Source organism: Urocampus carinirostris, chromosome 1 (genome assembly GCF_059441175.1).
Source record: "Urocampus carinirostris isolate Australia breed hairy pipefish chromosome 1, RoL_Ucar_1.0, whole genome shotgun sequence".
Classification (NCBI taxonomy): Eukaryota; Metazoa; Chordata; class Actinopteri; order Syngnathiformes; family Syngnathidae; genus Urocampus; species Urocampus carinirostris.
Genome location: NC_142349.1, coordinates 35,351 through 57,648, shown reverse-complemented (window position 1 = coordinate 57,648; position 22,298 = coordinate 35,351). Strand labels below are relative to the sequence as shown.

The window sequence follows — 22,298 nt, the reverse complement described above, 5'->3', positions numbered from 1 at the left end:
ACACAGTGCGTCCTATCTGAGAGGTAGGATCTGAACCACGAGAGGACGGTTCCTGAGAGACCAATCCATTTTTCCAACCGTTCTAGTAGGATATTGTGGCGCACTGTGTCAAAAGCAGCACTAAGATCCAGCAGCAGCAAAAGTGATGATGCGCCAGAATCCATTGACATTAGGAGATCATTTGTTACCTTGATCAGAGCTGTCTCAGTAGAGTGGTTAGCCCTGAATCCTGATTGCATGGATTCAAAAAGGTTATTTTCAGATATGAAAGCATTCAGCTGCTGTGCCACTACTCTTTCGAGTACTTTAGAGAGGAAAGGTAGGTTTGACACAGGTCTGTAATTACTTAAGATTTCTGGATCAAGGTTGGGTCGTTTCAGTGTGGGTTTAATAACGGCGGACTTAAAAGCTGCTGGAACTACACCTGAGGAGAGTGATGTATTTATAATATTTAGAACTGAAGGCCCAAGGACGCTAAAAAGACTTTTAATAAGTGAACCTGGGAGCGGGTTGAACTGGCAAGTTGTCGGTTTGGCCGCATTCACCACTTGTTTGAGATCATCAAGTGACAGTTCACTAAAACCGGCCATTTTCCCAGGGCAGCCACCCTGTCGTGCATTTGTAAATTTCAGTCCTTTAATACGTGTGGTACTAACAATATCTTTTGCAATTTCTTCCTGTATGCATTGAATCTTCTTAGTGAAGAAGACCATTACATCCCGACTCATTTCCCTGCGTTGATTCGGTCAGACAATGGTACACATGTTAACAACAGGGCAATGGCTAAAGTTCAAGCCCTTTTAGGCCTCCAACATCGTTTAGTTAGTTGTGCGACAAACAGTTCAAAAAATTACAGGATTTGCCCCATTCGAACTTTTGACGGGCCGACTAATGCCAGGGCCCACCTCTACCTTGATGCCTCCAATTGATGTCCCTATGCCAGACTTGTCACATGCATCATATTGGTCATATTTACACGCACTTGTTTCCAGTGTGTCTGCTCAGGTGACCCGCTTTGGATTCACAACTCACGCCTTACGTCTACTTGCGAGTACTTTCTCGACACTGAGACTGTTTTTCAGACAGACGGAGTGGAGACAAAGATTGTGATGTTACATAACCAATGCAACCAGACGGTCATGTACAAGGAACGGGAGGACAGCTCGGACAGGTTAAGGGACGCACAGGTGATATTGTTCTATAAAATTTGTGACCAAGACCAAGAGGTTGGTATATCTGCGAAATTATTCAATCACACAATTGATTAGGAGAATTTAAGGCAACGATTGCACAATTTTGAACAATATGAAATAACCAAATGGCCTCCCCAGTGCAATAAAAGGGAAGTAAAAAACAATAAACAGATAAACGACAAGCCCTGGTTGGTGCGATGGGCTTACAATCATTCTGTAATAGTCACAGTGGCTCCGAATACAACGACAGAATTAAGGGTTCCGGTAGAAACGTCACAGGGGTTTCGAAACAGGGTACCAGTAAGCGGTGTTTCATATCCCGGGCATTGGTGGTACATGACGGGACAGGTTATAGATTCAGGATGGGAGACGTTGATAACAACTCAACAGGGTGATTTTTAGCCTCTGGGAACAAGTAAAGTGGCAAAATGTTATAATAAAGTAACAATGCGAAAAAAAGGAAGTACTGCTTTTGAAGGTGGCAATGGGGAATAAGACTATTGTGCCACTAGATGAAGATATACTGTACAGATCGATAATACATCTTGTTGGACTTTTTTATTGTGGCTTTATTCATCTGGCCCGGATCCATATTTTCCTGTTGTCATTTGCGAAAAAAAACAAAACTATGGCAGATAAAGACCAACCACGTTTAGGCAATTATGCACGAATAAAAAGAATCAAGGTAACAGCGGTTGTTTCAGTGGATGATTGGTTTTCAGTCCACACAGGAGTAACCGCAATAACAAATAATTGGCTATTGATGGCAAAGCAGGCTGCCAAGGCGGTGAATGAGACGTGCTTCGTTTGTTTAGGACCACGTCCTCTTTTGAAAGTCGTCGCGGCAGATATCGTAGGGCGGTCGTGTATAATACCATTTATGTACAATACAACCTTGAAGGGAAATTGTGCGTATCTGGACCGAATATTCCCGCTTACAACCCTCGAGAAACAAAAACCCATTTTTGATAATAAGGTAGCCAAGCAAAATTTCATGTGTCTGAAGTTGAATGGAGCAGGACACACAATCGGACAAATACCGTGGGATTGGTGGGAAACGAATGTGTCTCTTCCAGCAGGATCCCCGCTTTGCCGTGCAGACATCTGGTTGTGGTGTGGTGGAAAATTTCTGAACGACAGGCTGCCGACCAATGCCTCTGGCAGGTGTGCCCTGGTGACGTTAATTATGCCGGTGAGTGTGACACCTGCAGATTTAGACCAGTTAAATTGGGATCAATTCAATCAAGTCATCCCGATGTCCGGTTTGGATAGACAAAAAAGAGGCCTGAGAGATTGGTTACAACAGGGGGACCCTACCTACATTGATGCAATAGGTGTACCAAGATGGGTACCGGACGAAAACAAATTGGCAGACCAAATCGCATCAGGGTTTGAGAAGCTTTAGAGGCGGTACATGAACAATTATCAAAAACTTCATTAATGACGTTTTAAAATAGTCAAGTCAAGTCATTTTTATTTGTATAGCCCTTAATCACAAATAGTCTCAAAGGTCTTCACAAGTTATTACATATAAGAAGTTTAGGTTATTCATATGCTATAGCGTAGAAGTGAGAAGCTTAGACTTAAACATGTCCACTGAGGCAGCAGATCGGATCTCAAGAGGAAGAGCATTCCACAACACCGGTGCCCGGATGGAGAACGCTCTCGAACCAGGCGGAAAACTTCTTGGCTCTTGGGATCACCAGGAGACCGGTGCTCTCAGAACGAAGGCTTTGGGCCGGGACATAGGGGGAAATCAGATCTGAAAGATATGAGGGGGAAAGTCCATGTATGATTTTGTATAGTAATAGGAGAACCTTGAAATCACATCTTAGGCTAACAGGGAGCCAATGCAGGTTAGCCAAAATTGGGGTGATGTGATCTTACTTTTTTGTCCTAGTTAAAAGCCTCGCTGCAGCATTTTGTACCAGCTGAAGGCTCTTGAGTCTGGTCATCGGAAGACCGGAAAGTAGTGCATTACAGTAATCGAGACGGGAGGTAACAAACGCGTGAATTATGATTTCCGCATCCAACTGAGAAAGTATAGGACGAATTTTAGCAATGTTACGAAGATGGAAGAAAGCGGTTCTAGTAATTTTCTTCACATGTGTTTGAAAGGACAGATCGGGGTCAAATATGACACCTAAATTTTTAAGTGAGTCGCTCTGTGTGATGTGGCAATTGTCGATGTACACCGTAGTTTTAGAGAATAAGTCACGGGACTTAGATGGACCAATAACTTACATAAACTAAATAGGTTTACTTTAGATATGTTATTGGCTGAAATACAAGGAGTGTGCGGGATATTTCAAGATCAATGTTGTAGTTTTGTCCCAAACAACACGGCACCGGATGGGCGTCTCACCAAGACATTGGAAGGTTTGCAAACTTTGCATGAAAAGATAAAAGAACATTCTGGAGTAGATTCGGAAATGTGGTCAGGATGGTTGAATGTCTTTGGTAAATGGAAAAGTCTGATTAGCTCTATATTAATTTCAGTGGCAGTATATACAGCTATCATGGTGCTTTGCGGATGTTGTTGTATACCTTGTATCATATCTCTTACGGTTAAAACACTCAACCACACCTTGGGCCTGCTGCCACCTGGTGGCCAGTACATGATGATCCCCGTGTCGGACCCACAATGCATAAATGGCAGTTATTTTGTCTAGGACACTTCTGATAACAGAATGCCTGGGAGTGCTGACACAGAAGGTCAGACGTAGAAGGTCAGACTTCGGGGCGCCGCTGGTGTGTGAGATTGTGGAGCCCGCCCATAGGAGGAGCCGAGACGCCATCATGCGGGGAGAAAATAGCCAATAAGAGAAAGCTAAAGTTAGTTGCAGATGACACATAGCAAATTGGGGAATAGTGGGATGTCTTTGATTTGTTTGTTGAAATGTATAAATGATCCTGGACAAATCGGGGGGTAGTCGTCTCCTGTGGGCACACTTAGATCTGCTGTTGTGAATAAACCCGCCCCCGTGTGGAACAGCCTACTGCCTGGTCTTTTGTCTCTCTCAAAAAACGAGCGCGCATAATTGTTGAATGAAAGTAGGTCGTGTTTGGTTAATGGAGTCAGATAACTAATTCGATCATTTGGTAAACGTTTGGTACATTCTTATAGTTAGGATTCCAACAGCGGTTTGGATGCTTCTCTAAGGTCAGCCCTAGCAATGCTGTATGCTTCCTTGTCACCCGAGTGGAAAGCATGGTCCTTTACTTTTATAAGTTGTTACACCGTGTGTCATCCATGGTGGTGTTTTGGTGAACTCACAGAACTGTTTCCAGAATGTGACGATTTCCATGCAGAAACATATGTAGTCCAGCACCGCAGAGGTGTAACTGTCCAGTGTGACACGATCATTAGTGTCCTGTTCCTTTAAAGCATCCCAGTCTATGTGGTGGAAACAGTCCTGTAGCATGGGATGACTGTGGCCATATTCTCACTGTCTTTGTTGTAATCCCAACATTCTTGAATTTTGGTATGTACCCTGGGTGAAGCAAAAGAGATAGGTGGTCATACAGACACAGGTGGGGGTAGGCCTGGGCTCTGTATGCATCTGCTATATCAGTATACACTTGGTCTAAAGTTATAACTCCTCTGGTAGCACACTTCACATTTTGGTGGAATTTGTGAAGCACTGATTTTAAATCCGGTGATTAAAGTCCCCAGCACCAATAAAAACACTGTCCCAATGTGCTATCAGTCTGTTATTGATGCAGCTGCTCACTTTTGCTAATGTTAGCTTAGCATTAGCGCCTGGTGGAATTTATACAGTGCATATGTAAACACAAGAGGACTCCCCTGGGGGATAAAAAGGACAGCAATTTAATAGTAAAAATTCTGAGTCTCAGCAACAAAGTTTTCCCTTTACCTTAATATTTGTGCACGAGGAGTTGTTTATGTAGATGAATAGTCCGCCACTGATATTTTTATGAGAGTCCGCTGTCCTTCGAAGCGGTATGCGGTGGCGGCTAGCAAGCTTGATAACCACATCTGGAAATTATTTGTCTAGCCAGGTTTCAGTGAAAATCACGCACGAACATTGGTTTTGTGTTTTCCGTGTCGCCATTTGTAGTTGTATCTCATCCAGTTTGTCGCGGATTGACCGTGCATTGAAAAAAAAGGTAGTCAGGAATGGCAGTTTGAAGATGTTAACCTTCAGCCCATCTTTACTGTACTCAAGGTTCGTACAGTCAGAAATGATAACAAAACCAAAACAAAAAAACAGGAGCTCCAAGCCGTTGCATCCTTTGTATGTGCGCCACCATTAAATGGATGTTACAAGGGCATCAACAAACGATACACAGAAAATGTCAAAATTAAATACTGGTCATTCATAAGCTATCGAATAGAAGTGTGTTTTAAGCTTAGATTTAAACAGTTACACTGAGCCAGTTACACCATCTAGGCTACCGACCAGCTCGGTAGCCTAGATGGTAGGGCGCCTGCTCCGAGACTGGGAGGACGCTGGTTCAAGCCTCGGCAGAGTCATACCTAAGACTTACAACATTGGTACCCATTGCCTCCCTGCTTGGCGCTCGGCATTAAGGGTTGGAATTGGGGGGTTTGGTCACCTAATGACTCCCAACACAGCAGTTGGGTCTAAAAACCTGGCGCCGATCGAAGGCGACGAGTCACGTCGATAGCTTCGCGTGACAAAATGATTTCCGGTAGATATCATGTTGATGTATGCCTCCTTGTCACCCGAGTGATTTATTTATTTATAATAAATAAAGAGGATTAAATAAATAAAGAGGATTAAATCTCAGAGGGAAGAGCAGAGGGAAAATGTTGAGAATAGAGAGTTTTAAAAGGCTGTATTTTTTATGGGTGCTTGAGCACCCTAAAAAATGGGCTGGTTACGCCCATGATTCAGCATTCCTGAAAATAATACAATAAATGAGGATTTTTATCCAATGTTGGGTGTGTTACCGAAAAAAGTAATTGTTACAGTAACAATTTACTTCATTTAAAAAGTAAGATTACTGATTACTGGCACCCAAAAATAGTCCATTAAAATAAAAATGACAAATTACCATATACGCTCACATTGAGGCCAACCCCCTAAAATAGTTTAAAAAAACTGTAGGAGCTAAGAATCACACTATCACAGCAAAGACACTCCGCAATCATTTTGTCTCGGGCTTAAAACGACACAAAGATTTCCCTTTCCATTTCTGAGTTCTGTCCTAAGTTTTCCCTTTTTTTTTGTCCAAGCAATTTGTACTGAAAAAATATTTGACCAAAAAGACCAACATTTAGCACTTTTGAGGTAAAATATTTTTTTAAGTTTATAGGTGCTCCATATGTGTATGTAGATAGATGGATAGCCTGGCTGGCTGGCTGGCTGGCTGCTAGACAGACAGATAGAAAGACAGATGGACAGACGGACGGACTGATGGACAGGCACATAGATTGACAGACAGACACAAAGATTGACAGACAGACAGACACAAAATAGCCCTTCTAGAGGGACGTGTCACTGAGCTAGAGCAGTTTAAAAGGAAAATGTTAGGTGCCGCGGACACCACTGCTAGCATGGATTGTAGCGAACCTGCTAGTCCGGTTAGCATTAGCCCTAAACGGCATTCTAATCGCGGTGAGCCAATCCAGACACATAATAAGTTCAGCCCCCTAGCTAGTCCCACTCCACCCCGGTCTACTGGAGCCCGCACCCTAGTTGTAGGTGACTCCATCACCCGTAACATAAAGATTAGCACCCCAGCCACGATTATGTGTATATCTGGGGCCAGAGCACCCGACATTGAGGCTAATTTGAGGGAGCTGACATGCAAATCTAGACACCAGGACAGGGCTAGCTACACCGATATAGTCATTCACGTCGGCTCTAATGATACTAAAATGAGGCAATCTGAGATTACAAAGGAAAATATTGCTAAGACCTGTAATCTCGCCAGAAAGATGACTCTGCATCTGTAATTGTCTCTGGCCCCTTGCCTGCGAGAGGCAATGATGAGAGGTTTAGCAGACTAGTCTCGCTAAACCGGTGGCTGGCAAGTTTCTGTAGTCAGCAGGGATTTAGGTATGTGGATAACTGGCCTGCTTTCTGGGGCTGCTGAGGAGAAACGGCCTTCACCCTAACTGGGAAGGTGCTCTCACTCTTTCTAAAAATATATTACTGTTTAAGCCTTCCATGACAGGGAACACTAGTGCAGGCCAGGTCACAGGTGATGAACCTGAGTGAACCTGTGATCACGGGTGTGGAGTCTGTATTGCTAGGGCTAACTAGCGCTATGCTAGATTCACATAGTTTTTGTAGTTTAGAGCGTTCCATTGCCTGCACCACACACCCTGAACTGTACTGTGTTCAATAGCATCTTCTTCTGTGCTTCTTACCTCTGATTTTCCCTTGTTAGGTGAGGAGGGAGAATAAATAACATTATTTTCTACCACTAGTCATCCTGCTACTCCACCTGTCAACAATATTCCTGTGGTATGGAATTCAGGCCGCATCTGCCGCCATGCAAAGCACAAGACGCGGGACTGGCAGTATAATCCTGTGGAGGTTACCACCAAGGTAACCATAAGGTTCAAAACTCGGGAAAGGGCTCAGCTCAGTCCACAGTGCTGAAGCTTGGCCTTCTGAATATTAGATCACTAGCCTCCAAAGCTTTACTTGTCAATGACCTTATTAATGAAAACAATCTTAAACGTGTTAGCCTTTGTGAGACCTGGTTAAAACAAAATGAATTTGTAGTGTTAAATGAGGCTTCTCCCCCTAACTTTGTGAGTTCGCACTTGGCATGACCATGCAAAAAAGGTGGCGGCGTTGCTATTTTATCGGAAAGTAAGTTGAAATTTACTCCTGGTACCCCTACTGTTATTAAAACGTTTTAAGCACTTGTTATGAGGTCTTTAATGTCAACACCAATTTATGTAGTTGTTGTGTATCGCCCACCTTGACCATACTTACATTTTTTGGATGAATTTTCGGAACTGTTAGTAACTTATGCGGACAATGTTGTAATTATTGGTGATTTTAATGTTCACCTAAAATCAAATTCACTTGCAAATGCTTTTAAGTCACTGATTGATACATTTGGTTTCAATCAAATAGTTGATGTGCCCACACATAAAGATGGGAACACTCTAGATCTTGTTCTGACCCGGGGCGTAGTAGCCTCAAATGTTACAGTGTTACCGTATCCTAATGCCATCTCTGATCACGATCTTGTTAAGTGAGAGGTGCTGTTCAATGTTTACAGTGATAAGGAAAATTTAGGTTTTCGCAGTCACTATATCCGCCCTGCAATGGGATTAGCTTTAAAAGAACTATTACCTACGGTAACTGCAGCCTTCCCTTCGTACACTGGGTCTGTTGACTCACTCACAAACAACTTTAATACTGCTTTGGTTAATGTTCTTGTTTCTGTGGCGCCCCTAAGGCATACATTTCGACCTAAGGAGCATACACCTTGGTTTACTGAAGAAACCAGGTCACTCAAACAAGGTTGCAGGAAACTTAAACGAAATTGGCGCACTGCAAAGCTGGAGGTCTTCCGACTGGCCTAGTGTGACAGCTTGCTGAAATATAAAGTAGCTCTTGCCTCAGCTAAAGCATCGTTTTTCTCTAAGATTATCGTTATACGTAAGAGTAATCCGAAATTTTTGTTTGTCACAATTGCGAAACCTTCCAGACAACAACTTAACCCAAATAGTTCTACTTATTCTGCTGATGACTTTATGGAATGTTTTAATAGAAATATTCAACTCATGAGGAATGAAATTTTAAATGTACGCTCTACAACCTCGTCCTACCTCAAAAATGTGGAGGTGTTAAGAAAGGACTGTGTCGGCGGTTGTTCAGAAACATTCTCCAGTTTCAATGATTTGTCCTTTGATAGTCTAACACAGATGGTTAGTAGGGCCAAACAAACTACTTGCCTGCTTGATCCGTTTCCAGTTTCATTGGTGAAGGATCTGTTTGGGATCTTAGGACCATCAGTTTTAAATATTATTAATATATCGCTATCCTTGGGTATTGTTCCTTTAGCTTTAAAGTCTGCCGTCATTAAACCCTTGCTTAAGCAACCTAACCTTGATCCAGAAAGCCTAGGTAATTATAGGCCAGTGTCAAATCTGCCATTCTTACTTGAAAAGGTCGTTGCACAGCAGCTAAATGACTTTGTGTCAGAAAATACCCTCTTTTGAACTGGCCAGTCAGCATTTAGGGCAAATCACTCTTCTGAGACAGCCCTGGCTAAAGTAACCAATGATCTCCTTTTAGCAATAGATTCCGGTGCCTCATCAATGTTACTGCTACTGGATCTCAGTGCTGCTTTTGATACTGTCGACCACAACATATTGCTTGTTCGTCTGGAATGCATTGGTATCTCAGGAACTGTACTCTCGTGTTTTAGGTCCTACCTGTCAGACAGGATGCAATGTGTTAACTATGGCAATCTGACCTCTAAACACTCTGAGGTCCCCTGTGGAACACCATTTGGTGACATTATCTGCAAGTATAATATTAGTTTCCATTTCTATGCAGATGGCACTCAACTGTATGTGCCACTGGAGACAACTGGACAGTTAAATTTTCAAAATCTGGAGGCTTGCCTTACTGAGATTCAAAGATGGATGTCACTTATTTTTTTGCGCCTTAACCGAGAAAAAACTGAAATGTCGATTATTGGTCCAGCTCACTGTTGTGAGTTTTTTTTTCAAACACTGCCCTGAACCTAGACAAATGTAATATCACCCATAGTGACTCGGTCAAAAATCTAGGTGTTATATTTTATCCTAATCCGTCGTTTCAGTCACACGTGAAAAATATTACTAGAATAGTTTTCTACTACCTCCGTAATATTGCGAAGAGTCGTTCGATGCTGTCCCAATCAGATGCAGAGGTTTTAATTCATGTGTTTATTACTTCTCGGCTTGATTACTGTAATGCAGGGGTCGGGAACCTTTTTGACTCAAAGAGCCATAAAAGCAAAAAATATTAATTTTATTTTGGGAAAGAGCCACGCCATATATTATGAGACAAATTTACTAAATTGCTAAACCCGCGCCCCAGACAAAAGCTTAGTCTTCAGCACATTTGATAAAAATTATGAAAAGAGAATAATGCCAGAGCCCCTGTCGCAAAATCAACAAACATACCACTTTAAACTTGTCTCTTTCTTGCAATTACTCAAGATCCTTTTGACCCTTTTTTCAAATATATTGGTTTCAAAAACAGATGCAAGCAGTTATTGTGTAAAAACGTCACAACATTCTGCAAATAGGGAGCCTGATGAGCTCACTTTTGGCGCAGACAGCGTAGGGCGAGAGATGGGAGGGAGTGCTTGCACTTTTTGCATAGCTCCATCCATCCCTCCCACTCACCCAATCAAATGACTAAGTTCTCTTCCGGTGTTTTGGCGTATTTACAGTTTGTGGATTCATCATAAGGTATCTGAACACTGAACACAGATTATATAGTGAACTTTTATATAAAGGATTCTTTAGCGTTTCCGACTGCCTGGCTGGTGGTGATACGAAGGAGAAGGACGATTTGAGATGAGTCAGTGGACCAGCGTTTGACCTGAAGCATGTCAACGCCTGCATTGACCAGCTGGCAGAGATGGGAAGCTGCGTCGTGGCCGTCATAGACTTTCTCGACTATTTTACAGGCTGGGGGCGTCGTTGCTGTCATGCACTTTCCGGACAAATTTTCAACATGTTACCTAGTGTTTACTATGTTTGTGTACTGTAATGCTAAATCTAATTCACCCTGGTCATCCTGAAAGGGGGATTACCACTTGTGAGGTCCCATCTCAAGGTTTCTCTTTTTCCTCACGCTGAGGTTTTGAGTTTTTCCTTGCCCGCATGTTGGTTTAAGATCAGGTAATTAGTTTTGATTGCTTCAGCAAGGCACGACTACATTGCCAAGTGCTGTAAGCACAGGGCAATGTAGTTGTGCTTGCAACTATTATAATCCTCCGAGATATTATTATTATATCTATCTTCTTCCGCCGACTTTTAACGGGGAACTCCTCCCAGAGCTTTTAGAATACCCCATCGATTCATATACCAAAAATTTCGGCCCGACCGGGACTCTTGTGTGTCTATTCACAGCGATACGAGTCCCCATCCGGAATAATGGGTTTTGAAATTCTCCCATCCGTAATACATGGGCCCATTCATTTCTATGGGTAGTCATGGAAACGAGGGCTTTTCCAGACGGTAGTCATAGTAAGCAGGGACTGTCCAGGGTGGCCCGACCCAAATTTCCTTTAACCATGGGTAAATGGTGAATTCCAAAGAGTGGATGCTAGCGAGAGGATGCTAACTATGTGCGCCGCTAGCAAAGTGTTGGGCTGGCATAGCCAGCCCAAACATTAGCGCAAGCTAGCTGTAAACACTGTTGGTGATCAGTTGCCAGCCCAAGTATTAGCGATGAGAGGTTGATGCTATGCTTACTAATGCTAGCAGTGAAAACTGTTGGTGACAAGTTGGGCTGGTTAAGCCAGCCCAAGTATTAGCCCAAGCTAGCTGTAAACACTGTCGGCAATGCTAACTTCTTCATAGTAAAATTTGTTGGTAATTTTGGCTACATTTTAACGACTTCATATTTACAACTTATGCTAATGGACTCATGTTAATGAGTTATGCTAACAGGTACATTTTAAAAAGTGATGCTAACGGCTAAATCCTAACTTTTTCATGCTAAAAAACTTTGGTAAAGGCAATATTTTAATGACTTCATATTTACAAATTATGCCAATGGTCTAATGCTCACTGCAAAAATTGAAAGTATGGACTAGTGTAATTTACTTGAATTCAGTGTATTTATCTGATCACAATTTTTTTGGGACTTATTTACTCATTCAGGCTGAAGATAGTTAAGATACTATCACTTGTTTCAAGAAAATTAATATTGTGCCAACTAACTTAGATTATTCAAGTAATTGTAAGCAAATGTATCTTAAATTGTCGAAGAGATAGCCTATAGGCATATTAACAACTCAGCTTAAGGATATTTTTTACTTGTTTCAAGACTCACATCAACTTGTTTTAAGAATGGAACCCAATTCATTGAGATAATGTAAGAATTGGTTTTATGAATCATTATATGTATTCATTTACTCAGGTACAATTCAGTGTGGCAGTGTGAATGGTTGTTTGTCTGTCTGTGTTGGCCTTGTGATGAGGTGGCGACTCAACCAGGGTGTACCCTGCCTTACGCCCGAGGTAAATGGGATAGGCTCCAGCCCTCCCACCCGTGACCCCGAAAGGGACAAAGCGGTAGAAGATGGGTGGAGAGATGGACAATTTAGTGTTCAATATTAAACCTTTTACTCTTGGTACGATGTTTTAAGAATAGACATTAGCCAGTTAAGGTAGCAGGTGTAGCCTTAACTATAAAGCACTGTGGGAAACAATGTCTAGTCTGTAAATGTCACTAAACTTAAATCTGATTTTATCAATTTACTCGACCATTAACAATAACAAAGCATGAACTTTTCTCAAAACACTGTGGGGAATACCTCAACTACTTTTAATTATAGCTATGGTTACATGTTTGGTAGACGCCTTCATCCAACATGACATACCCATCAAAACACCAATATAATGTTAAAAAAAAAATAATCAGGAGATTTGTGTAAGAGGTCCTTAAGTTTGATTGGCTTGTAGGCACAACAGCACTCATGCAGTTTCCATCTTAATCCCCAGCTCTGCATTTCACCACATGGTTTGTTCACATATTTACATTGTATCCGCTTGGCAGGGGCTAAACACACACAAATATCTTGCCAATCACATGCACAAAGTGGCAACATAGAACGAACATGTTAAAATTGCATAGAATCACATTTAATTCTGCGTCCAAAGTCCGGAGCCAGCTAGGCCTTGCTCATACAGATAGCCCCCACAAGCCTCAGTCCAAATACCAAATATATTTAGTGTTTGTCAAAATGTAAACTCATGCATAAATGAGCACAATTTCTGCCGTTCATAATGTGTCATTTTAAACACTCGAATTCAAGAGCACACCAGTTAAGTCATATTTTCTAAAAACGTATATCTTTTCATTAAATGGTACAAAGTGGTATGCAGTGTAATCAGCTAATTTCTCCAAATCTATGAACTCTGTTGCCAGGGCAGCATTTGGTACAGCAATTTCATAAGACGGTAAATCTCGAATGAAATCCAATGTATCATATATTTGATATTCGCAACAAAATAAAGATGAATCTACAACAAAAATATTATTTATCAATCCAAAAGCAAGAAGCGTGTCTTTTGAATCCGTGATGATGAAAGTCTTATTATTTAGTTATTGCGGTTAATGGGGACCAAAACCACCCGCAAAAATTGAAAATCCGCGAAGTAGCAGTGGGAGAATATACAAACTCCGCACAGGAAGTCTGGAGCTGGATTTGAACCCACGCAAGAGGTTCCCATGACTTGAACTGTGCCGCACATATATATATATATACATATATATATATATATATATATATATACCGTATTTTCCGCACTATAAGGTACGATGTGTTAAGAATAGACATTTAAGCCTTTATTTTTTTCAAAAGCTGACCATGCGCCTTATAATACAGTGCGCCTTATTTATGGATCAATATTAGTTCGCAAAGTCTTGCAACTAACTTGCAGCCGCCAACTAGATTTTACTCTGAACACCAAGTAGTCAGGGGTGTATGCTGAGATTTATTTACCGGCGTTTCATTGGCTAACCAATGTGTCAATCATCATTTGAATCGATCACTATTGGCTAAAGTTATTCGGAGGTCAAGGGGCGGATCCTTTTTATCATTTACAGGCTAGCATTGGCTTAAACGGCAAAACAAAGCCTGCAATTGGCCAAAAAAGATGTGTCAATCATCAGTTGAATTGATCACTATTGGCTAAAGTTATTCGGAGGTCAAGAGGCGGATCCTTTTTATCATTTACAGGCTGGCATTGGCTTTCACGGCAAAACAAAGCCTGCAATTGGCCGAAACAGATGAATGTGTATAGCACGTGGCTGACGGCATATAGAAAGCATTTTTTACTATACTTTATTTGTAAATATTTTATTCTGGATTTACTACACTCACGGATATAAGAGGACCACGGCTGCACATTATCATGAACACAACGACTTCGGTGAGCTACTCCGGCTATATATTTTGTTTCAGACTGAACTCGATTTTTCTGTGATAAGCAGTGCAGATAATGGATGGAATAGAGTGTCTATTTTTAAATTAAACTCAATTCCAAGTGTTTATTGTCATATGCACACTAAAGTTGCGAGCGAAAAAGAAAATATAAACTAGGGAATGGTTCGCATTTCTTGAATCCCAAGACTTTAACCTTCTGAATGATGAACGATGCATTTGAGTGACATTGTACGGACACAGCATCCGCACGTGTTCTCGACACATATTTGCATCTTTGCAAGCTTTGGGAATATTAAGGGGGTAATAAGTTGGACTGAACTATCTGACTGTTTTGTCCACGTTCCCATTGTAGCGCCTTATAATCCGGTGCGTCTTATGTATGTCAAAAATAGGAACAAAAACTATTTTTTCGGCGTGCGCCCTATAACCTGGTGCGCCTTATAGTGCAAAAAATATGGTATATATAAATACAGTGCATCCGGAAAGTATTCACAACGCTTCACTTTTTCCACGTTTTGTTATGTTACAGCCTCATTCCAAATTGTAGTAATTTAATCTCTTATCTAAAAATTCTTCACAAAATACTTCATTATGACATTGTGAAAAACTTTTTTTTAAAACTTTTTTTGAATTTATTAAAAATAGAAATCTCAGAAATCACATTTACATAAGTATTCACAGCCTTTGCCATGAAGCTCAAAATTGAGCTCAGGTGCATCTTTTTTCCACTGATCATCCTTGAGATCTTTCTACAGCTTAATTGGAGTCCACCTGCAGTAAATTCAGTTGATTGGACATGATTTGGAAAGGCACACACCTGTCTATATAAGGTCCCACAGTTGAGTGTGCATGTCAGAGCACAAACACCAAGCATGAAATCAAAAGAACTGTCTGTAGACCTGCGAGACAGGATTGTCTTGAGGCACAAATCTGGGGAAGGATACAGAAAAATTTCTGCTGCTTTGAAGGTCCCAATGAGCACAGTGGCCTCCATTATTCGTAAATGGAAGACATTTGAAACCACCAGGACTCTTCCTAGAGCTGGCCGGCCTTCTAAACTGAGCGATCGGGGAAGAAGGGCCTTAGTCAGGGAGGTGACCAAGAACCCGATGGTCACTCTTTCAGAGCTCCAGCGTTCCTCTGTGGAGAGAGGAGAGCCTTCCAGAAGGACAACCATCTCTGCAGCAATCCACCAATCAGGCCTGTATGGTAGAGTGGCCAGACGAAAGCCACTCCTTAGTAAAAGAAACATGGAAGCCCATCTGGAATTTGCCAAAAAGCACCTGAATGACTCTCAGACCATGAGAAACAAAATTGTCTGGCCTGATGAGACAAAGATTGAACTCTTTGGTTTGAATGCCAGGCGCCATGTTTGGAGGAAACCAGGCACCGCTCATCACCAGGCCAATACCATCCCTACAGTGAAGCATGGTGGTGGCAGCATCATGCTGTGGGGATGTTTTTCAGCAGCAGGAACAGGCAGACTAGTCAGGGTAGAAGGAAAAATGAATGCATATAGAGATATCCTGGATGAAAACCTGCTCCAGAGCGCTCTTGACCTCAGGCTGGGGCGAAGGTTCATTTTTCAGCAGGACAACGACCCAAAGCACACAGCCAAGATCTCAAAAGATTGGCTTCAGAACCACTCCGTGAATGTCCTGGAATGGCCCAGCCAGAGTCCAGACTTGAATCCGATCGAACATCTCTGGAGAGATCTGAAAATGGCTGTGCACAAACGTCTCCCATCCAACCTGATTGAGCTTGAGACTTATTGCAAAGAAGAATGGGCAACACTGCCTAAAGATAGGTGTGCTAAACTTGTGGGATCATATTCAAAAGACTTGAGGCTGTATTTGCTGCCAAAGGTGGATCAACAAAGTATTAAGCAAAGGCTGTGAATACTTATGTAAATATGATTTCTTAGTTTTTCTATTTTTAATAAATTCCCAAAAAAACTTTTTCAGATTGTCATAATGGAGTATTTTGTGTAGAATTTCGAGATAAGAGATTAAATTAATACAATTTGGAATGAGGCTGTAACATGACAAAATGTGGAAAAAGTGAAGCACTGTGAATACTTTCCGGATGCGGTCCAAATTGTCCCTAGGTGTGAAAGAGCGAGTGAGATGTCTGTCCCCGTGCGCCCTGCAATTGGCTGGCAACCAGTTCAGGGTGTCCCCTGCCCACTGCCCGATGATTGCCGGGATGGGCTCCAGCACCCCTCGACCCTACTGAGGATAAGCGGTGGAGCTAATGAGATGAGATGATTTTATATATATATATATATATATATATATATATATATATATATATATATATATATATATAATTTTTATTATTTTTATTATTTTTTTAGACCCGCAAAGCTCTGAACCCGCGAACGTCAAACCACGAAGTAGCGAGATCCCACTGTACTGTAATCAAATCGAGTTTGGTTGTGTTGATGGTGTCGTCGTCGTCGTCGTTGAGTCACTCAAGGCGCATAAGGTAATCCATAGTAGCGCCAGACTCGCTCGTGGGAGGCTCCGTAGTTCTCCGAAGGAGAGGGGGCTGCGACTGTCCTGTGCCGCCAGGCCTGACGGGGTGCGACCCAAGCAAACCAAGCAGACGAAGCCTCTAAAGTCCTTAGTACGTTCGGACAGGCCGGTGCATGATTTATGGAAGCCCCTTGGGCAGGTAGTACAGGTGATTGGGGTGTGGTCGCAGTGAATGGTTCGAAAGCACCACTGGCATTTGGACTGGGGGCCAGGGTTGCTCTCGAAGTCGCCCGCCCTAAGAAGAACAGAGAGAGGAGAGTAGAAGAGTGAGAAAGAGAGGGACAGATAGAAAGAGAGAAAGACAGACAGAGTAAAACGCAAAAAGGGGGAAAAGAGAGTGAGAGAGGTGGGGAGAGAGTAGGAAAGAGAGGGATAGAGAAAATGAGAGACAAGAGTGTAAAGGGGGAAGAGAGAAAAGGAGAGACAAAGAAGGAGAGAGGACCAAGAAAGAAAGAAAGAGCGAGTCTGAGTGGACTGAGTTGGATTCGTAAGGCTCCCCCGGGAGAGAGCCCTTCGCAGGACACCACGGGAAGGTTCCTAGTCTTTGTCCTCTGTTGATGTTGTTGCACACGTTAGGTGCTAGTTTCCGCCTTCTTCGAGCTGGAGAATTTCATATCAAAACAATAGGGATGCCATTTACAATGCAAGTGACTGACCCGTACAGTGTCCTAACTAAAACTGGATAGTCTTTACTTCGAAACACATATTTAATATTTATAAATGAGAACACTATATTTTTCCCCTTTGATAGTTCATAGATTTTTTTTAATAATTGTATATTGCGTTCCTTTATATGGTTCCGCCCATTTATTCAGACCTACTTGGACTCACTCATACAACTCCAACGTTCGACGAACTCCATTCGGTATTTTGACTTCGAGAGAAGTGAAAATACTTTTACAATTAAAAGGCTTGTATTGTAAGCGACCAGGATTACATGTTACACAGTTTCTATCTTTGTTCAGCATGAACATAAATTCATATACAGTATCCACACATGCATATCCTGCTTTTGCAAAACATCAGGACTCCGCAAAACGCAGGGGGCTACACCAGCAAGGGGAAAAAAAGAGACGCATTGAGTTTGGCGCCACAGAGAAAGAAGATGAGGGGGATTTTGACTCCAGCACTTTCACATTCATTGTCTCCCCAAGCTGCAGTAGCACCATCAGCAGCCCAGAAAGTGAAGGGGACCCCCAAGTCATAACCAGCACTCCAGCAAAACAAGCTGATGCTCTCTGTAATTTTATAAAAAAAAATGTAGCATTCACAATGGAGTAGACCCATTCATTGATATTACACAAAATACAAGATAAATCAGCACTGCACAAAGTTCTACTTCTTTTAGGAGGGCACAGACAACATCTCCAGCTTTTATTGAAATTTTCAACTGGTGGGCTGAACAGAAACAAGAAAAAGCAGAAAAGGACAAGGCCAGGTACCAGAAAACTCTCATAAATACTATTGTTTTACAGGGGGGTGAAAATGTTGACCTTGTAATGTTTGCCTTTTCCTGTTTCTATTCAAGTAATATTAATGAATGTCTTCATTAGCTGTAGTGGACATTTTGTCTTTGTTCCAGTAGAAACAATAGCATGAATAACATTAGCAAGAAGCAAATAATTTTGACCTCAACTGTGTTGTGATATTTGCTTTTACCTTTTTAGAATGTAGGCAGGACAGCCGCATGGCCCAGGCTAAACACTACACAACTCTGCAGGAGCTATATCGCAATACCAAACAGAACAGAGCTGGTGTGGCACAACCTCTTGACCTTGAGTTTGAGGGGAAGAGGGCCTTCATTGATTCGGACACAATAAGGGAACAAGACAGACCGGCAAAAATATTGAAGGCATATCCATGCTTTCGAGATATTGACCATGTAAGTATGATCACAATTCACACTTTGATTCAGTTGAACAGTGAAATTGTTCTTTTGAACATTGGATGCATACTGCTTTGATACATGAAATAGCTGTTTCAGACCCCATTTACATGCAGGAAAACCTTTCATGTATTTTCTCTGAAAAATGAAAATGAGCATTCTGGTTTTATTTCGGCATGTAGACAGGGAAAACAGCATTTATGCATTGTGGTGTGATTTTTCCTTCTTTAGAATATCTGATAGTCCATCTGTTTCGCAAGTTATTTGCAAAACACCTGTCTATTAGCGTTTTATCATCAGTGTGAATAGAATTATTTTCACAAATGGAGGAGGGGAAGGGGAACATAGTTTTTCAGAATACCTCTCTACATATAATTGTTGTTTTCAAGTGATGCTTTAACTACTATGTGTTGGATATTTCCATACAACACTTCTGTGTGTCTTCCCCACCAAAGGTTCTTGATGAACTAAGACGAATAATAGACAACAACAACTCCAACTACGTGCAAGAGCTGAGGGAGCGGTGGCTCGAATTCAAATCTAGATTATGCCTCTATGGGGTTTACAAGAGGGCAATGAAACCTCCAATGTCACTTTCAGCTGGTAAGAACAGCCAACATAATACCAGTAGAATCTGTATCCTTGTTTGTTTCTGTATACTGAGAGACAAATATTTTATTTTATTTTTTTTAGAGGAGCAAGCAATAAACCTCTTTACCATGCTGCTAGCTCTGTCCCCGTCTCATGTTGCTGTGCCCAAGAAGATGATATCCACCTCTGAAGCGCTCATGTTCTTCTGGTAAGTCACAAAATTTTACATAAGTGCATACTAAACTTTCTCAAATATGGCTGCTCCTTTTGTTGGTCCTCTATTCTGTTCATACTAAATTGTCATGTTTAGTCGTGGAATGGAGTGATGTGATTGCTGTCCTACTGATGTTGTGTTTTTCTGTTAAGCCCACAGAGGACCCCGAGACGTTCCTGAACAGAAGGCCACTCACCACACCACTCCTTTTGGTGGATGAAAATCTAGACTCCTTTCTCTGCCTTGGAACCGAATCAATCCCATCACCCAAAAGGTACCTAGGGGATGCAGTATTCTACATAATTGCATACTATTATGTATTAAATATGACCTACCCTAAATGTGTGGCCTCTGTTCTTTCCCTTCTACAAACTGAGGTCCTGGGGGACTCAATCCATGACAAAGATGCCACACCAGCTTTCAAACGAGCAAGAAGTAATTGGATGGCCTTTTTTGCATAACTTTGTATAATGCTGCCTCCCCTCGGGAACACACCCACACACCCAACCATGTACGTACTTTGAGAACTTTTTCTGTTATAAAACATGTGTGACCCCTTACGCTTTGGCCTCTCAGTCTCCCTGTAAGTGTGTGTTTTAATTTCCTTGTTTTGAGTTTAAGCATTGATTTAAAAAAAAAAAAAACAACTGATGTTCTTAAAATTAGACAAAAAAGAATGTTTGCAGTTCTCTTTTAGAAATTGGTAACTTGCACTCTATATCCTGTAGGCAAAAAAATGTGTTGTCTGTTTGACAGTTCACTGATACACGTATAAATGATAACTTTGATTTACAGTTCGCCAACAAACGTTTCAAGATCTTGTCAAAAAAATGAGTATTTCTGTTACTGGTATGTCAATTGTGTTTTGTGATAATGACAAAGGTTTGTGGTTTGCCAATAAAATGGTAATTTTCACATTAAAACTATTTTTGCATTTGTATAGTATATCGAAACGTAGAGAATTTCTTGAAACAAGACTTCCTCGCCTAAGATTTTTATTACTTATTACAAGCAAATTCATCTTGTTTTTGACCCATTTTCAAATTTATTTCCAACTTAATACAAGAATATTGATCTTGTTGTAACCTTGCTAACTACTTTTGAGCAATCCTGGCTTAAACCCAGTTTGTTTCTAAACAATAATTCTCCAAAACAAGCACAAATATCTTAAAATGAGACAAAAAAAACTTGACAAGTACACTTAATAGTATTACTGCATATAATAACATTTTTAGGTATCTTATTTTCTTTTCTTTTTTTTCTTGTTTCAAGAAAATTTTATGAGTCGGATTTTCTTGCTGCACTGGCAGATAATTTTGCTTGAAACAAGTAAATTTCCTGCAATAGTGGCTAGATTTTCTTGTTTTTTTAGAGGCAGTTTTTGCAGTGTTGACGAGTTATGTTAATGGGTAACTGCTAAAGAGTGATTCTAACGGCTAAATGCTAACTTCTTCATGCTAAAAAATGTTGGTAATGGCAATATTGTAACGATTTAATATTTAAAAATTATGCTAATGGCCTCATGTTGATGAGTTATGTTAACGGATACACGCTAAAAAGTGATGCTAACGGCTAAATGCTAACTTCTTCATGCTGCAAAATTATTCTAATGCTAACATGCTAACGACTCAGCAAATTGAATGGGCTCAATGCATTCCGGATGGGCCAATTCAAATCGAACGGCCCATTCTATTTGAACATGTATATTTTAAAAGTTTTTAAAGTGTCATAACAGTGTTATTACTATGGTTTTTACCATGAATGTGTTTATTAGACCTCCACAAGGCATATCCTTGTTGCTAACGGTTGTGGGCCCATCTCAAATGAACTTGCCAGTACCGGGTGTGGGGGGGCAGAGTCCCCCCCACATAACCAAGTAAAAAATAACAGAAACATCTCTCTGAGCTAAAAACTTTATGCTAACACATAATGCTAACAACCGGGGTTATATATACATACCGGGATCATCTTCCACCACTCTTACAATTGCCGCGGGAATTGTCTAGTTGTGTAATTGTAATCCTGTGCAGTCCTTGTCATGATTGCCGAAGTGAAGACACCTGTGGCAATCGTTTGGCGCGCCGGAGCGCGCTCTTTAATTTGCTGACGTTCACTTCTTAAGCGGTCAGCGTCCAGACAAGGACGTCCGATTGTACTCCTGTGTGTTTCACCAGATTAGCAAGTACCAAAGACTACTCTCCTGTTTTGATTCCTGCCTTCGGTTCCGACCTGTTTCTGCTCCGCGTTTACGAGCTACTCTCCTGCCCTGGCCATCGACCTCCCCGCTAAGACGTATTGATTCTGCCTACCTGTCACGGGACTGCCGTCCGTCCGATCGCTGCGAACCTTCAGCTCCCGCTAAGAGAAGTGCGACTTCCGCGTCACAAAGCGACCTGCTCCCCACAATCAACGATCACTGGATCGTGGGTGCCAGCTTACATCTCTTTTCAAATAAAACTTAGAAACTAACGCAATTGGGTTCCCGTCTCCGTTCCTGACAGTCCTTTGAGACATTTTTGTGATTAAGGGCTTTATAAATGAATCTGACTTGACTTGACAAGGCTTAAAACACACTTATATTATAAATCATAAGAATGACCTATATTCCATTTTGACAGTATCTGTGTACTGTTTGTTAATGCTACATCCATTGCAACCCGGTCAACCTTTTTATTTTAAATTTTCATTCTTCATTATATATTGTACTTTTCTTTTAAAAAAAAAAAAAGAAATAACGTGAC

The 22,298-nt window shown here is 41.3% G+C and overlaps 1 protein-coding gene across 1 annotated transcript; it reads left to right on the top strand.

Annotated features, from left to right (window-relative positions):
* Positions 1-2,170: 2,170 nt before the first annotated feature.
* LOC148373175 (uncharacterized) lies at positions 2,171-21,716 on the top strand. Its single transcript, XM_088327997.1, has 5 exons — positions 2,171-2,385; positions 18,535-18,749; positions 19,208-19,355; positions 19,446-19,551; positions 19,710-21,716. Exons 2-5 carry the CDS (start codon positions 18,555-18,557, stop codon positions 19,735-19,737), a joined length of 477 nt encoding a protein of 158 aa, XP_088184123.1. The 5' UTR covers positions 2,171-2,385; positions 18,535-18,554; the 3' UTR covers positions 19,738-21,716.
* Positions 21,717-22,298: the final 582 nt, after the last annotated feature.

Coding starts and splice junctions, on each gene's coding strand:
- LOC148373175 (XM_088327997.1), top strand. CDS start 18,555: ATGGCCCAGGCTAAACACTACACAACTCTGCAGGAGCTATATCGCAAT. Junction 18,750..19,207: donor GCTTTCGAGATATTGACCAT/GTAAGTATGATC, acceptor TCCCCACCAAAG/GTTCTTGATGAACTAAGACG. Junction 19,552..19,709: donor GAAGCGCTCATGTTCTTCTG/GTAAGTCACAAA, acceptor TTTTCTGTTAAG/CCCACAGAGGACCCCGAGAC.